An 18637-nucleotide genomic window follows, 5' to 3' on the forward strand; every position below is an offset into this window, starting at 1 on the left:
CGGAGCCTGACACTGGGCTCAAACCCACGAACCATAAGATTGTGACCTGAGCCAGACTCAAATGCTTAGCCGACTGAGCCACCCAGATGCCCTTAAACTTGGTTTTCTTTTTAACCACTATATAACTTTGTTTTTCCCTTGTGGTGTTAAAATATTGTTTCCTTTAATAATTCCTATTCCACCTTTTTTTTTGGTTAATAATTGCTTTGTAGATCTTTCCTTTTTCCCATCCTTTGTTTTAAATTAAATGTCTTTCTTAGACAACATGCTAATGGCTCATTTTTTTTTTTTTTTTGAAGTTTACTGATTTTGAGAAAGAGAGAGAGAGAGAGAGTAAGCTTGAGCCGAGGAGGGGCAGAGAAAGAGGGAGAGAGAGAGAATCCCAAGCAGGCTGTACACTGTTAGTGCAGAGCCTGATGTGGGGCTCAAACTCATGAGCTGTGTCATGACCTGAGCTGAAATCAAAGGTCGGAGGCTTAACTGACTAAGCCACGTAGGTGCCCCAACTAATGGATCATTTTTTAAAAGAATCTAATGTATAAAATTATCTTTTGATGGGTAACTTGATTTATGTATTTGTAATTACTGTTTTAATAGAACTTATTTCTGTAATTATTTTGTATTTTTATCATGGATTCTTTTTTTTCCCTTCTTTTCTACCTTCTCCCCCTATATCTTAGAACATTCTCATTTGCCTGTGGTGTGTCTTCCTCCTCTGAATTTCCCTTTCCCAGATCGGGTAACCAAACAACCACAGTTGTTTAGGATTTTAGGCACAGAGTGTTATGGGTATTGTATAGGATAACTCAGATAAAAAACTTTAGAGTTATCGCCTCATTCTTGTTTTATAAGTTGTTGGTATCTTTTGATTTTTCTCTGTGTATGAAAGTATTTTCTCTAAGAGTGCTTTCAAAGAGGTCTTTGTGGGGTTGATTTTTGTGAGGTATTAAATGTCTCAGGATATCTTATTTAAACACTAAAATAATTGCTTACATTTAAGCACTTTAAACATTTGTTTAGTTGGCTATAAAATATTAGGTCCAAAGCCCATTTTTCCTTCAAGCTTTTGACAACAGTAATCCGTTGTTTTCTTATTTCCATTGTTGTTGGTATCAGTCTGCCTTTTGTTCTGTGACCTTTTCCCTCACTGGAAACTTTAACATTTGCCCTTGACTTTGTTCCTTAAGTTGCACTAAACATATTTAAGTTTAGATTTAATCTGAGTCAATTTAGTCTGAGGTTTTATATCTTTCTTTAGGAAATATTTGATAAATATTTGATAACTATTCCTCCTTTCCCCCCATTTACTTTTTCTCATTCTGAGACTTCTGTTAAATGGAGATTTAACAGAATGTTCTCTACATATTTTAATTGTTAATCCATTTTTTTCTGTTTTTTATCCTTTTCTGTGTCTTTTTGGAGGTATCTGAGGAATCCTTGACTTAACCATCTAGCTCACTAATTGGTTCTCTAGCTGTATCCTTTTTGCAGCTTAACCAACCCATTGTGTTATTTATTTCAAAGATTATTTTTTTATTCTTAATAACTTCAGTTGGTTTTTGTTTGTAAATAATTGGTTTTGCTTTGTATTTTCAATATTTCTTTTTGTTGAGAGTATTTGTTATGCTTGTTTTGAGTTCGTGACTTTCCTTTTTATAAGGTGACTTAATTTGTTATATTTCTTTCAGAGTTCTTGTTTTATTCACACATTTCACCCTCCTCTGAACCTCCTTTCAAAGATCTTATGTTCCCTTTGAAAACTATAAGCTGTCTTAGTTTTGTGCTGTTTTGTAGGTATGGGATAGGGTGGTAGAGGGGTCCTAGGAAGGGGTGAAAGTTTGGACCATAACTTAAAAGACTTCGGGTGGTTTAGGGAATAGGATGGGATAGTTTGTCAGAGCTTCTAGGGTTACAATCTGGGTTCAGATACTTCCTGTTGGCTTTTCTTGTAGAGGATCTTACTGTTCAGTGGACCTCCCAGTCCCTCTGCCTCAGCCACTAACTACTGTTTTCCAGGGCTACTACCCTTGGGTGTAAATGCTACCAGGTATTCATGGGAAAAGAGAAGAAAAGTGTTTAGGAGTGGGCAACTTTTCTGTACTGGTTATCAGTTTTTGCCTCATCTAGGTTCCTATACTGTACTTGTATAAACCCATTGCTTCTTGCTTTGTACTTCTGCTTTCTGGTGTGAGAGAGAAGGGCATATGAAGAAGGTTTACTTTTCCTACATGCTATTTTCTGTTGTGGTGCAGGCTTTTTCCCACTTTGCAGTGATTATATTCATTGTTTGCTAAGCACCAACTGTCTTCTGTCTTTCCAAAGGTTTCTTAAGAGTTTTGTGATAAAAATTTCTGGGACCTTTTAAGTTTTCCTCTTGCTTCAGTGACATTTCTAATTTTTAAAAAATTTTTTTTTTAAAAATTGAGAGAGAGAGAAAGAGACAGAGCATGAGTGGGGAAAGGGGCAGAGGGAGAGAGAGAGAAAATCCCAAGCAGGCTCCACACTGAGCATGGAGCCCAATGTGGGACTCAATCTCATGATCCTGAGATCATGACCTGAGCCGAAATCAAGAGTTGGATGCTCAACTAACTGAGTCACCCAGGTGCCCCTCAGCAACATTTTTAGAGTTTGATTCCTAGAGAGAGCAACTAAGCTCTAAGGTCTCATCTAGTCCTTTAAAAAATGCTTTTTAAGTACATGTATATGTTCAGTGTCTTCCTTAATAGAATTGTCTAACTTACACTATTACAGTCCAAGTAAATCACCTTCTAGGTAGTTTTATGCTTTCATACCTAACTTTTTCTAAGTTTTATTTATAAGATTCTCAAGGACAGGGATTCAACATACTACTTTTATGTCTCACAGATTATAATATAGTGTTTGAATCCTAATATGAAGTTAATAAACTTTAATAGAAATATCTTTCTGTAGGATTTGTCAACCTCTTTAGAGGCAGTATATGGAAAGGCCAAAGAAGGGGTGAACTCTGAAGAAATACTTAAGAAATTTTATGACTGGAAGTGTGATAAAAGAGAGGAGTTCACCAGTGTTAGAAGTGAAACAGAGGTTTCTCTACAACGTCTTGTAGGATGGTTCCAGAACACTGTAAAGGTAATAAGAGCTCCTGCCCAGTGGTGGTGTTGGTGTTGCAGCATAAACCAGGGAATGTGGGCTTTTTAGGAATAATTTTTCAAATATAATTTACTACTTTTCTGAGGGAAAAAGGAGGAAAGGGATTGAGGAGAACAGGGCTGGGGTGAAGGAGTGAGGGATCTACATATTTCTATTCTCTAGGAGTATATATGAAAACAGCTTCAGTAAGCTGTTGTGGGTATAAGACAGTATTACTGGAATTTATTACAAGTTGTAGTGTATATTCTATAGCTGTAGTGTAACTGTATATACATGTGTTTTAGAGGGTAGTAGAGCTTTCTCTTCGTTTAGTTTCCTTTTTAGCAAGACATGTTTTAACATTAGTTGACTGACTAGTCATGCTTAAAATATGTGAATTGTTTGGCAGTGTTTAAATCTTTTCCATTCTAGAGATCTTAAATACCTTAAAGATATCTGAAATAAGTGAAGAACACTAGTCTTAGTTGATACTAGATATTAGAAAAGGTGTTTTGTGTATCATTCTTTTTAGTTCTTATTTATTACTGTAAAAACACCATGTAATTTTCTAAAAGCTATGGGGGCATATGGTTTTGTATAATGAACTCAGAAACCTAGTTAAATTTCAGCCTCATTTTGATACTGATTCTCTGTTTTTTCTGTTCTTCTGTCTGCTTTACAACCTTCTCAGCAAGGGCAGGGACATCCGTGGTGGCATTTATCTGTGTGAATGATTTACAAATATGCATTTCTAGCTTTGTTTTGGAAAAAAAGTCTTTACTCTCCAGCTACTTCCAGAACTCTTCATTTTTGGCACTTCTTAGTAGATATATTAGTATAACTAAGTTATTTCTTTGTCTTCTTATGTTATTGATCAGAATTGTCTCTCTGATTAGGTTAACTTTCACTTACCCTTTTCTTTCATTTCCATAGCTGTTTCCCAAATCCATATCTCCATAATCACATATCTGAATCTCTGAAATCAAAGTGACTAGTTATGACCTTTATGTTCTATAATTTGGGCCCTTGATTTTATTCTGTTTAACACTTTATTTTAATAAAGTCTATTTCCTGATAGAAAATACCTTTGTTTTCCTAATGAGATGGAAGTCATCTGGGTTTAAATTTTAGTTTTTAATCTCCAGATTGCTAAATACTTAGCAGGTCATCACCAAATACCAGGTATAATTATAGGCCTTTTTTATTTGAAAGGCCTGACATTGTCTGCTTACTGTTTATCAGCTTTTAACTTTTCACCTGAGCACTTAAGTTTCCTACCAGTTTTTTGTTTTTTGTTTTAGATAGTGTGAAAGCATGTGTGTGCATGCGTGTGTGTACATGCACTTGGGGGAGGGGCAGAGGAAGCGAGAATCCTAAGCAGGCTCCACCCTCAGCATGGAGCCTGATGTGGGGCTCCATCTCATGAGATGGACTGTAAGATCATGACCTGAGCTGAAATTGAGAGTTGGTCACTTAACTGACTGAGCCACCCAGGTGCCCCAAGATTCCTACCAGCTTTTAGTTAGACTGCTTCTTTTACTTTCCCCTCTCCCCCCAAATCTTGGTCTTATTTCTGTTTGTTTGTTTCTTTTCATACTTTTCCTCTGTATTGTCCTCTTCTGTCTCTTAACCACAGATTATGTTAAAAAAAATCTGTATTTAGTGTGTAATATGTGTGTACTTTTTTTTTAATGTCTATTTATTTTGAGAGTGAGAGTGTGCATGTGAGCAGGGGAGGGGCAGAGACACAGGGAGAGAGAGAATCCCAAGCAGTCTGCACAGCCCAGCGTGGGGGCTCAGTCTCACGAACTGTGAGATCATGACCTGACCCAAAATCAAGAGTTAGATGCTTAACTGACTGAGCCACCCTGGTGCCCCTTACCTTTTCTTCTTTGATGTGTAAGTTTTGTGAGGGTAGTGTATCTTTCTTGTGTATCCTTATTTCTGCCACATTGCCCAGTGCATAGGCTAATGCTCTGTTCTAGGTATAAGGACACAATACTAATTGAAATAATTAAATGAGATATTTCGTGTTTTAATTTTTTGCAAATGAGGCTTTCGATCTCTCTGTGGAAGAACCACTAACTTCTGAAGACACAATTGGTGTTATTGATGAAATCCTAGAGAAGACTGAGTCAAGTGTCTGCAAAGAGCTGGAGCTATCTCTGATTGTGAGTATTGTTAGTCTTTATTATTGCTTCCTTTGAAGCAATATAGTTTCTCTTCCTATTTAGAAAGTATGAAGACTGATCTTAGTTTTCTTCTTATAGACCTATTTAAAATAGTAACACTGTCAAGTTCTTTTTTTTTTTTTAACCCTGTCAAGTTCTAATCCAAGTTCTAGTCCAAGAACAATGCAAACTCTTATTCTTCCACAGAGTAATATTTTCATTTAATAGGACTTTTCACATTAAAAATAAAGCCTAATGTTTAATTCTAGGAAAACTCCTAGGAAATTAATTCTAGGAAAAATTCTAGGAAAATTGTTCTTAATCTGAGTGCATCAGCTTTCTGTGTCATTTGATTCTTGGGTTTATCATACTCAAAGAGAAAGACTCTTTAGAATTTGTGAAAAATTGAAATAAAATCTGGGAGAGCTTTCGAAGTATATACACAAGACTGATTAGTATCTTCCTTTAGGTACTGTGTATGTTCTCTATTGCTGTGCCAAGTTAGAAATTAGTATAACTCCTCAAAAGAGCATTTTGTAACGTTATTATTGCTTACTGGGACTCCTTCCCAGTTTTTCAGGCGGCTTACAAAAGTCTCATTGGTTATGTTGTTCATTTTACTTATTTCTTTTTTACCTCTTGCAACCTTATTCAGATTAGCGTTAAAAAATACATCTATGTTACTATATTTCCCTATTTTCAAATAGTCTGTATTTAGAAGGTTTAGTCAAACTTTAATTTTATTATTTTATTATTTTATTGTTGAAGTATGATTAATATATAGCATTATATTAGTTTCAGGTGTACAAAATAGTAATTTGACAATTCTGTACATCACACAGTGCTCACCAGGATAAGCTTAGTCACCGTATGTTTATTTTGTAACATTATTGCAGTATTATTGACTATGTTTTCTGTGCTGTACTTTTCATCTCCATGACATATTTATTTTATAACTGGAAGTTACTCCTTTGTCAGACTTGATTTTAGAAGTGTTTAATAGATGATTTCTAAAAATAATTTAAAGTGTTGAAGTTCTGTTTAGTTCCTACATTTAATGGAGTGGTATCCCTGATTTCCTTTAGTACTACTCTAGAAAGGTATAGGAATAATAGTGTAATGGGAGCAAAATTTCCTATATGAACATCTTTGACATCAATCTCTCTTTTGCTTAGAAAAAGATACATGCTTAAGAAATACTTTGAAATAGAAATTTCTTAAAGGCAACATTTTAAAGTTTATTCATTGTTATTGTAGGTTTAAATTATTTTGGATACTCTTTTGTCAGTAATTCCATATGTATGATTTATTTCACTTAGGAGCAAGGTGATGCAGACAAGGAGATCATTTTAAATACATATAGTCAAGTACTACAAAAGATCCGTTTAGAGGAAAGGCTTATCGCTACAGTACAATCCAAGTACAAGGACAGTATTGAGGTTGGATTATGCTTTATTTTTTTGGTCTTATATATTGATGCTTTGAATTTTTTAGGACTTAAGTTTTTTTTCAAATAGTTTAATATCCAGTGTGTAGGTAATTATTTATTATTGCTAGGAAAACAGTGTAGCCATTGTTAGCTGATTTGTAATTAAATTCACCCTACAGTGGAAATAACAATTTAGTTGATAAAAAATGTTGAATTTTTTGATTGTTATAAATCTTTGATTTCCTTGTATTCTTTAAAACCTAACCTTTACCACATCTTCTTTATTAATTCATTAGTTGTTGGACATTTGGGTTCTTTCCATAATTTGACTATTGTTGATAATGCCACTATAAACATCAGGGTACATGTGCCCCTTTGAATCCCTATTTTTCTATCCTTTGTAGAAATACCTAGTAGTGCAGTTGCTGGGTAAAGATGTGGGGGGTGTATATATCCATAGACACATATATATGCATAGACACACAATGGAATATTAGTCATCAAAAATAATGAAATTTTGCCATTTGCAATGACATGGATGATGTGGATGGAGCTACAGTGTATTATGCTAAGTGAAATAAGTCAGAGAAAGACAAATACCATACGATTTCACTCGTGGAATTTAAGAAACAAAACAGATGAACATAGGGGAAAGGAAGAAAAAAGAAGAGAGGGAGACAAACCATAAGAGACTCTTAACTATGGAGAGCAAACTGAGGATTGCTGGAGAGGAGGTGGATGGGTGATGCACTAAATGGGTGATGGGTATTGAGAGAGCACTTACTGTGATGAGCCCTGAGTGTTCTATGTAAGTGATAGATCACTAAATTCTATTTCTGAAACTAATATTAAAACTCTGTGTTACCTAAGTAGAATTAAAATAAAAACTTGAAATTTTTAAAAACAAAAAAGAAAGAAATCTGTGTCAGGATCTGTGAAGATCCCAATTTGGTAAATCAAAAAACAAAAACAAAACCAAAAAACCTTATAGTTAGAATGATACTTTTGAGGTTTAAATCTGTATCATTGGGGTTTAACATTTCCCTGGTGATGGGTATCCAGAACATGGATAATGTTACTTGTGGTAATGTTACTTATGTTTAAACTTAGTGTGGTTTCCTCTGTGGGACTAAATTAGAGGCAGTATGTAATATTCAACTAAACTTGATGAGTCCTTGCTCTATTCTAAATGTCTGTGTAGAATAAATAATCAAGAATAAAAAAATAAGTATAATGGAGACAAAACAAAAAAAAACCATTGTTATCTTTATGCCTATACAAGTTTACAGTAGAAAATTTGCTAAAAACAGAAAGATAAGGAGAAGTAAAAATATCGATTATAATCCCCTTGACTAATGATCAGTGCCAGTTTCAGAGTATTTTCTTTTTGGATGGTGACTTATACACACACACACACACACACACACACACACACACGTGTGTGTGTGTGTGTGTGTGTGTATTTATATATATATATATATATATATATATATATATATATATATGTCTTGTGCATTGATTGCATTGTGTTGTAAGTTGTTTTGAAGATGTTTCTTAACGGTGTATTATGAATATTGCCTATGTGATTAATGATTCTTCTATACTGTCATTTTGAGCAACTGTAACATCATCATTTGCATAGATGTATAACATGATTTAACCTTTCATCTGTGTTAGATATTCAGGTTACTTCTAATTTTTTTTAACCATGAGTAACACTGTACATACTCTTTTGCATAATTTTGTGTGTTTTTAAGATAGATTCCCAAAAATTGTTAATTACTAAGTCAAAAGGAATGAACATTTGTCTTTAGAGCTTATTATGAGAGAGAGAGAGAGAGGGAGAGGGAGGGACAGAGAGAGGGAGAGAGAAAGAATCCCAAGCAGGCTCTGTGCTGTCAAGGAGCCTGATGTGAGGCTGTATCTCACGAAATCGGAGATCATGACCTCAGCTGAAATCAAGAGTGTACACTTAGTCTACTGAGCCACCCAGGTGTCCCAAAAGGAATGAACACTCTTAAAACTTGATACATATTGTCAAACTACTTTGGGGAAAGGTAATTTCAGTTTACATCCTCACTAGAAATCCCAGTTTGCATCATCTCTAGCAAAATGTGTCTCATTGTGGGTCTCAGCGTGAAATATTTCTTTGCCCTTTGCTACTTTGATTGCTGGGACTGATACTCTTCTGAAAAGAAATGTGGTAACTAAGAAATCAGTTAGTAGAATTGTCTTGTTGAAAATTGTAGAATTTCTTATTTCATTCTGAACTCAGTTCAATACTAGTTGAATTTTAATAGAAATATAATAAATGGTCAGTAAGTGACTTCAATAAATATTGTTGTCTATGTTTTGAAAATACAGTAACTTTTTTTCTTACTAGTTTAAGAGGCAGATTATCGAATATTTAAATAAAAGCCCCAATGTGGATCACTTGCTGTCCATTAAAAAGACACTGAAAAATTTAAAAGCTCGACTGAGATGGAAATTGGTTGAAAAGAATAATTTGGAAGAAGTAAGGAAACTCTTGGTTCTTGCTGAATTCTGTGTGTACCTCATTTTACTCTGCTTCGTCAAAGTAATGTGTAAATACATTCTTTAAAATAGGAGAACCATTATTTACATTTTGTTTTATATATTTCATGTTTTTTCTTTGTATGTAAGTAAAATTATTATATTAATAGTGTAAACATTTTACCATGTCATTAAATGTTCTTTAGAAACATTTTATATTGCTGCCTTGGTTTTTTATAGTAACTGTAAATCCTTGAAAATAATTTAAAAATTCTTTTGGTTTAGACTGTTACAATACCTGTTATAATATACACCTATTAAAGCAAGGTACTCCTCTAAAGGTAGAATTTTGTCCTAAAGTATTTTTAAGATCATGATGTTTTTTGTTAGCTCTCTTTTTAATGGCTAGACAAACTATTTCTTGTGAATATACTAAGTTGTTTTCATATGATAATAGAACTGGAAGAATTAAGACACTCTAATCTGGACTAACCTTCTTCTTTAGGTTTGAAATTGAATAAATTTGTAATTCCTTGGGTTCCCTTGAGGATTTGATTTACAGACAAAAGGAATCCTCATTATATCTTAATCCAACTTGAACTGTCTCTCTTCCTCTTTGGAGCACTTAATTGGGCTTGAAGTGAAACTAATTTAATGGTTTAAAGATTTTTCTAGCTTCTTATTCTATTTTGGGCTGTGGGGAATGGGGTCTTTTTTAGTTGAAATTTTTTAACTTGGAGAAATACAATGTTGAAAACACACGTACTTTTTAAGGTGGCTAATTTATTATTGGAGTTTTGTGGAGTCTTTGTGAGTCCTACATTGTCTTTCCTTTAATAGACATACCATACATTTAGTCATTTTTTTTTTTTTTTTTAACCAAATCTCATGTAGAAAACAATTCCAGGGAATGTAATTGTATTCTTGTTCCTATTCTTGACATTTACTTTGTGATGGCAGTTGGTCATCTTCTTGGAGAAAATGTATAGCAAATTAAGAGACCAGAAAAATCTGTGTTGATTTATGTCTTTAGTTTTTAATCCTTTTTGTAGGTTTGGGAAAAATCAGTGTTAGAATAAAGTAATAAATATTAATTCAGTGGGTGTTATGAGGGTCTGTTATGTGCTAGGTACAGAAGGATACATAGAAATCAGAGCGATTTGTTATAGAAGTTATATTCTAGTATACTAGGAAGACTTATTTTGAGTCTACTTTAATAAACCTGTAAGGTCACTTTTTTCTTTCTGGTTAAAGTCGGATGACCATGATGGATCTGAAATTGAGAAAATAAAACAAGAAATAACTGACTTGCGCAATAGTGTCTTTCAGGAAGTTTATCGTGAGCAGGAGGAATATGTAAGTATTTAATTCTTTGAAGTTTTGAATTAGTTCTTACTCTAGAAATTGAATTCATATATCTATTTTATGAAGTAGACTATAATGACAAGGCTGGAGATTATATTGGCATAGTTATGTTTGCATAGTAATGTTTATGTGACTTTAGAAATTAATTTCTGATGAGAAAATAATTCATAACCATTGTACCAAATGTGGAAATCACAGAAAATTATAAAGAGGAAAAAAATCACCTGTAACTTTTCCATACAGTTATAACAGTAGTAATCACTGTTAACTTTTTACTTAACTTCCTTTTAGTCTACTTTCTGCCTGTTTTTGCAAGAATCAAGATTATAACACAAACATACTTTTGCATACTGCATGTTTTCTGTTTCATACAAAGCTAAAGATTTTTTCCTTTATTAAAATCTAAATGAACACTGTTTTAACGTAATGCTGCAATGAAAACACTAATGGGGCAGCATAATTTAGTTGAAGAATATAACAGAATGCAACTACCTGATTTTTGGGGGGAAATTACCTCTTTAAGTCTCTATTCTTATGCTAATATTTAGGAGAGTTTGTGAGTGTATTTTCTTTTTAAAATGGAAGGATCTTTTCCATTTTAAAATGGAAAGACTATTTTATGTTTCATGGATGTTATGGGGAACAAGTAAGGTAGACACTGCTTTGAACATTAAAAATACAATGAAAATAATACACATTTAAAGTGTTATAGTTTATAGTAATCTCATCTGACTGTGTATTTAATTATTTACCTTATGTGTATTTAATTATTTACCTTATGAACCTTGGATAAATAGCTGTCTCCCAGTGACTTGACAAGTATCCAAAAGTTTTACTTAATAAATGTGACAAGTGACTTTTCTAAGTATCCTCAGTTTTCACATTTGCTTCACAGTAGCTTTTGTAGGGCTGCATATTTGTTTCTTCTTTCAAGGCTTTTATGATTTTTTCTCTCCTAAATGAAATAACTATTATTTTAAAATGTTAAGTGTGTTCTTAATATTTTGAGAAATGATGACAATTCTATGATACAAATTGATGTTATCAACACACATTTTCATTTTAGCTTGGAAGTGATTATATACTTTGATTTTAGGCAAGATATTGTGCCTATTTATGTATACCAAGAGTAAAATTGGTAATTAAGTTTTTCTTCTATTAGCAAGATGGTAATTGAGATCCAAGATGACTCGGTCATTGAGATCCAAGATGATATTTCTTGTGGTAGAAGGCAAAGTCAGTGATTATGTATCTTATTAGGCTATCTATATACAATAGATTATGTATCTTGTTAGAGATACAATAAGGGAGTTACTGGTATGTTTTTTTTTCCTGAAGACCAACATGTCACAATTGAATATATATGACCTATATATATATATCAATATATATATACACATATATATCCTTAATAAAAATATTTTTTAAATTTAGGAGAAGCTGAATAGCTTGGTACATAAATGGTTTCCTGAGCTGCCTCTCCTTTTTCCTGAAATAGGATTACTTAAGTACATGGTAAGCTTTGTTGCCCCTGAAAATTACTACTCTGCAGAGAGGGTTAAAAGTGATGGTACAATCGTGTGTTAGTGTTAAATTTATCCTTACTATGAAAATGTTCCTGATGAATAGTTTCTGGGTAATGTTAGAACTTTTCCTCAAGATTGTCTTTAGTATTGGCATATTGTATTTTAATGTTTATATTAATTTGCATGTTTGTTTCTGTTTTCTCTTTTCCTCATGTCTATTCAGTACATTGCATGGCACTTGTTTGAATGACAGGTGTTTATTTTCTTAAATGATAAAACAGTTTTAGCTGTTGTTTCAAGAGTTAGAATAGGGGTGCCCGGTTGGCTGAATCGGTTAAGTGTGTGACTGATTCCAGCCCAGGTCATGATGTCACGGTTTGTGAGATCGAGCCCCTGTCAGCTGTGCTGACAACTGGAGCCTTCTTGGGATTCTCTCTTTCCCTTTCTCTCTGACCCTCCTCCACTCACATGCTCTCTCTTTCCCTCACTCTCTGTCTCTCAAAATAAATAAACTTAAAGGAGTTAGAATAAAAGCAGGACAGTGCCACTCATGAGGAATTTAAGCAGAATATATCTTTTAAGTTAAAGCAGGTAGTAAAGAATTCTAGAGAACTGGTCAAGTAGAGATGTTGACATGGGTATAGTTTTCTAGGTAGGCAGGATTCAAAGCCTGGGAGATCAGTATATTAGATAGAAGGGCAGTATAGAACAGGATTGGTAAACTCTGACTCTTAGGGCAGAGTCTATTAGCTCTGTGTTTTATATTGCCTGCTAAGGGTAAGGGACTAGATGAAATATCTATTCTGTAAGATTGTCATTAAACTCATGATAATAGCTTAAATGTAGTACAGAAAGGGTTGTACACATAGACTTATGAACTATAAATATGTAAAATTAAAGTCTCCTTAAATTGTTACAGCAATTACTATCAAATTTTTCCAGACTAGACTTTAAAATAATGTGGTGTTTTCCTCATAATTATTTAATTCTAGCTTAGACACTCTCTCATGTAGGATGCATGGTGGGTGAGTATGTGGTGCTGTGTAGGACTTGGAAATTAGTTTTTAAAAATGTGCTGATCTCTTCATTGTGGAACATTATAAAACATTTTAATCATAGCTGATGGACTCTTTTATTGATTTTAAGTTGTTTGACTGTGATGTATGCCTAGGAAACCCCTGTTGGTTGATTATATTTTGTGGTTTACTTAAATATATTGACAACACATAAAAATAAAAACCAGAAAACACTTTTGCAACCCTTGTTACTAAAACTGCACCACGATAAGATTTACCTTGATCTAAAATGTTGGTAGTCAGGTTTTAGTGCAAAAATTTTATTCCTTTTGAAAAGTGGCAGAAATATCTAATAGAATTAAAATATTTGAAAGCCATTTTCACTTTTGAGGATTCCACTTCAGAGGCAGAGGTGTTAGAATTACTTCATAGGGGTCATAATTTTTAGAGTTCTCATTCTCATTCTGCAACCTTCTTTGTATTTGTTATCATTTTAATATTTTTTAGGAAACACATGAAGTTTTCCAAGTAAACATCAGGGTTTTTTGGATGCATGTCTGATTAACCCAGTTATATTTAGAATTTGTTCTGGAACTGTAGCAGCCATTACATGTATGTTGATTATACTTTGGGTGAGAGGATTTCAAGAGCTAGGAACTAGAAAAACTAGGAAGCATTCAGTATTTTTATTTTATTGGTTTCTCTAGTAGGGTTGATGATGTTCAAACCATCTCATAGCATGTAGTTAATTATGTCGATGGTTTAAAAGTAGTGGAATTGTTTGGATTCTTCAACTGTAACAAAAATTTGTGCCTAGAAATCTGGTGGTCTTCTTACTATGAGTTTGGAACGGGATCTTCTTGATGCTGAGCCCATGAAGGAACTTAGTGGCAAGCGCCCTTTGGTTTGTTCTGAGGTAAATGGACAGATAATTCTTTTAAAGGTAAGTTTAAGTTTTGATTTATGGGAGATTCAGACATATTACAGGGGAGTGGTGGCATTACTTTCAGGAAAGTGAAAATCCACTGCTTGTTTTTTGAATTATATGAGTTGACTAGCCTGATGATTATGCTTCCAGTTTGGCTGCCAGAACTAATTTTGAATTCAGAGTTTCCCTCATTTCCCTAAATAACACATGTCTTTAATTGGATATACTTGGTTGTCTATTTTGGGTGAACTTATTACTTTCTGTCCAATTCTAGCCTTTTAAAGTTCTTATTTTCTTATGCTTCTCTTAGAAATCTCAGCTATTTTGCCAATACAGTCTTCTCTTTGGTTACTTTACTGATCTGGGAAACTGTTTATCATCATAGGATAATTAATTTGGCCATTGTGGCAGTGTGTTATAGAATATTTATTAAGGTATAGGTAGAATTGTTCTTTCTAAATTATAAAGGAAATTTATATATTCAAAGCAGGTAGAAAAGGTACTTATACAATTAAAAAAATTAGATGTAATTTAATTTATAATTACTATGTTTAAGTTGGAATGATGTATAACTATAGTAGGATTTTTAATGTTGGGATTATCATTGCCTCTTTTTCTGGTATCAGGGCTATTCTGTAGATGTGGACACAGAAGCCAGGGTGATTCAGAGAACAGCTGCCTATCACAGAGCTTGGAGAGAAACTAAAGAAGATTCTGGGTTGCTACCACTGATATTCCTATTTTTGTGTAAGGTAAAGTTTTTTTTTTAATGTTCATTTTATTTTTGAGAGAGAGAGCATGATGGGGGTGGACAGAGAGAGAGGCGGGGGGACAGAGGATCTGAAGCAGGCTTTGCGCTGATAGCACAGAGCCTGACACAGGGCTCGAACTCACAATCCGCGATATCATGACCTGAGCTGAAGTCGGACACTTAACCGACTGAGCCATCCAGGTACCCCAGTAAAGTTTTTATGCTAATCTCTTACAGAAAACATTTTATTTACAGTAAGTTTTACCTCCAAGCTTTAAAAAGGTAGTTCATTCCTTTTAACAAAAAGAGAAAGTTATTTTGTATAATCACTGTATACTGAAAATACATTGAAGAATTTTTCACTTTGAGTTTCATTCTGTTTTGCTTTTTTAGTCTGATCCTATGGCTTATCTGATGGTCCCGTACTATCCTCGGGCAAACCTGAGTGCTGTTCAAGCCAGTGTGCCTTTAACTTCAGAAGTGAGTAAAAAACACTATTTCTAATAAATGAGAAAATAACACCTAATGTTAGAGGGAATACTACATGCTTTATATATTATGTAAAATTTTGCCTGGTATCAGGCTATTTCATTGTCACATCAACCCTGTGATGCTGTTATATACAGATGAGAAAAATGAGGGTCACAGAGATTCAGTGACTTGCACAGGGTCCTCAGCAAGAGGCAAAGATGAGAATTGAAATTAGGTCTTTTGGTACCAAAGCCCATGCTTATAACCTTTAAGTTGTGCTGTATGTAAATTGCATAGTATAGTGTATTTGATATTATAAGTGCTTAAGTAACAGCTTTAATTTGTATTGTAAATTTGAATTAGTAATAAAAATACAGGATGCCCTGATTCTTCTTATCTGGTAACACTATTTAGTCTCTCTTTCTAGGTGCTTTATATGTTCATTATTTGTAATCTCAATGTTAGGGGCTGTAGTGTCTTAAGTTATATGTGTATGATGTTACATAATCAGGGCTTCAGGTCTTTAATTCCTTCTCTATGCTATATTCTTATTAAAGGATCATTTGGAGGTACTCTCCTGGAAAAGTCTTTTAGTTAAAGAAAAGATTCAGTGTTAAAATGATTTGCCTACTTCCTGACTTCTTTTTTGTGTGCTTATCTGTAGGAAGCTTTAAAGGTCATGAGAGGTGTTGCCCAGGGCCTGCATACATTGCACAAGGCTGACATAATTCATGGATCACTTCATCAGAACAATGTATTTGCTTTAAATCGTGAACAAGGAATTGTCGGAGATTTTGACTTCACCAAATCTGTGGTAAAATATAGTGGTTTTACAAATAGGTTAATATTTAATATTATTAGACATTAGTTCAGCCTTTTACATAATATGGTAATTTATTATGAGATCTTTGCCTTGGTTAAGACATGTAGCATGTAATATAAACAATTAACTGTTACCAGCTAGGTGCTAGAACAAGAGTTTCTAAGTCTGTGTATTGTATTTTTTAAACCTAAGTATTAGGAGCAGACTAACATCATATTCATTGGCATTGACGACACTACTTGTTAATTATTTTTTCATCATCAAGAAATATTTAATTCCTTGGATATATACAAGGAGAACTCTGTGTCCCCTTCTGCTTGTGCCCTCCCCCATGTAGATTGAATGTAGTTATAGGTACTTTGCTATTTTTTGATTAATGGGCATTTTTAGAAACTTGAGAACCTTGGACTTTTCTGGGTTTTTTTTTGTTTGTTTATGTAAAAGTATTTTAAAGTTTATTTATTTTCAGATACAGAACATGTGAGCAGGGGAGAGGCAGAGAGAGGGAGAGAGAGAATCTGGGGCTTGATCCCATGAACCGTGAGATCATGACCTGAGTTGAAATCAAGAGTTGGATGCTCAACTGACTGAGCCACCCAGGCATCCCTGGACTTTTCCATTTAGTTTAAGTGCTGGTTCAACTACATTAGTTGCTAATTTGGTGTCATATTACCTCAGAACAAGCAGTTTGTAGAGATAGGAGATATCAGACAATGAAAGAGCATATTGTGGTCTATTTTTTTTTTTTTTTTTTGGCAGAATGGGTGGCCTCAAAATATATATGATCACAAGGCAGCAGTTTTTTAAATTTTATTTTATTTTTTTTAGAGATAGAGTGCATGTGCACATGAGCAAGGGAGAGTGGCAGAGGGAGAGAGAGAGGATCTTAAGCAGGTTCCATGTGCAGCATGGAGCCTGATGCAGGGCCTGATCCCATGACCCTGGGATCATGCCCTCATCTGAAGTCAAGAGTTGGATACTCAACTGACTGAGCATCCCAGGCGGCCCAGGTTTCTTTTTTAAAACAACAGCTTTATTGAGATATAATTCACATATTATAATGTGTACAATCAGTACTGTTTTTCAGTATATTGACACAGTGGTACATTGATCACCTTTCTAATTTCAGGACACTCCCTCCAAAAGAAACTCCATATGAATTTGCAGTCACTCCTCATTTCCTCCTTTACTCAGCCCTTTGGAAACCGCTAATTCAATTTCATCTCTGTGGATGTACTAGTCCAGACATTTCCTATAAATGGAATCATTCAATATGTGGCCTTTTGTGATTGGCTTATTTCATTTAGTGTAATGTTTTCAAGGTTTATGTGTCTTATAGCATGCATCTGAACATCATTCCTTTTTTAAAATGCCCAAGTAATATTTTATTCTGTGGGTGTACCATATTTTGGTTTTATAGTCATCATTTGATAGACATTTGGGTTGTTTCCACTTTTTGATTATTGTGAATAATGCTGCTATGGACATTAGTGTACAAATTTTTGTGTGGACATATATTTTCATTTCCCTTGGGAGTGGAATTTTTTGCTATATATATTTGTTTTGCTCTATAGTAACTCTTCCACCTTTTAAAAATTTTTTTCTTTTAATGTTTATTTTTAACAGAGAGAGAGCGAGAGAGAGAGAGATAGCAAGCAGGGGAGGGGCAGAGAGAGAGGAAGACAGAGTCTGAAGCAGGCTCCAGGCTCTGAGTTGTCAGCACAGAGCCTGATAGGGGGCTCTAACTCATAAACCGCAAGATCATGACCTGAGCTGAAGTCAGATGCTTAACCCACTGAGCCACCTGGGCTCTTCCCACTACCCCCTTCTCCATCATTTTCCAAGTATACCATTTCCAGTGATTTCTAATGTCAAAGGATGATCAGTAACAAGAACATGAACCCTGGATTCAGACCTTGGCTGCAATTCTTACCCTCCCACTTACTTGCTGTGTGACCTTGGGTTTTAAACTCTTTGAGGCTAAATCAACTATAAAATGGGAATAATATCTACCTTAAAGAGTGATTGTAAAGGTAAAGGTAATTAGCATGATAATTACTTAGCACATACCACTAATTGTTAATTATGTCTTCTCCTCCCAGTATGTTTATCCTTGCTTCTCACAGTGTAACCAAAAGACCAGCAGCTACAGCATCACCTGAGAGCTTGTTAAGAAATGCACAGGGTGCCTGGGTGGCTCAGTCGGTTAAGCATCCGACTTTAACTCAGGTCACAATCTCGCGGTCTGTGAGTTCGAGCCCTGCATCAGGCTCTGGGCTGATGGCTCGGAGCCTGGAGCCTGCCTAAGATTCCGTGTCTCCCTCTTTCTCTGCCCCTCCCCCGTTCATGCTCTGTCTCCCTCTGTCTCAAAAATAAATAAACGTTAAAAAAAAAAAAGAAGAAATGCACAATCTCCATCCCAAAAATGCTGAATAAAAATTTGCATATTAACAAGATCCCAGGTGATTCACATGCACTGTAAAGTCTGAAAAGCAGTGATCTTGACAACAGACTATCTTTCAAATTTTTCTT

General features: G+C 34.4%; 1 protein-coding gene across 3 annotated transcripts in view; it reads left to right on the forward strand.

Moving 5' to 3' along the window:
• The window catches only part of STK31 (serine/threonine kinase 31), a 76520-nt gene that overhangs the window by 34141 nt on the left and 23742 nt on the right, over positions 1 to 18637 (forward strand). For 2 of the 3 annotated variants that reach the window (XM_078441349.2, XM_078441351.2), the window contains exons 12-21: positions 2932 to 3111; positions 5166 to 5282; positions 6602 to 6721; positions 9095 to 9226; positions 10480 to 10581; positions 12025 to 12105; positions 13950 to 14075; positions 14687 to 14812; positions 15205 to 15291; positions 15947 to 16096. In XM_078441349.2, the coding sequence (XP_078297475.2) occupies positions 2932 to 3111; positions 5166 to 5282; positions 6602 to 6721; positions 9095 to 9226; positions 10480 to 10581; positions 12025 to 12105; positions 13950 to 14075; positions 14687 to 14812; positions 15205 to 15291; positions 15947 to 16096 (1221 nt within the window). The remainder of the gene's footprint in view (positions 1 to 2931; positions 3112 to 5165; positions 5283 to 6601; positions 6722 to 9094; positions 9227 to 10479; positions 10582 to 12024; positions 12106 to 13949; positions 14076 to 14686; positions 14813 to 15204; positions 15292 to 15946; positions 16097 to 18637) is intronic. The other variant, XM_078441356.2, reaches the window with a different exon arrangement.

Source organism: Panthera onca, chromosome A2 (assembly GCF_046562875.1).
Source record: "Panthera onca isolate mPanOnc1 chromosome A2, mPanOnc1 haplotype 2, whole genome shotgun sequence".
Classification (NCBI taxonomy): Eukaryota; Metazoa; Chordata; class Mammalia; order Carnivora; family Felidae; genus Panthera; species Panthera onca.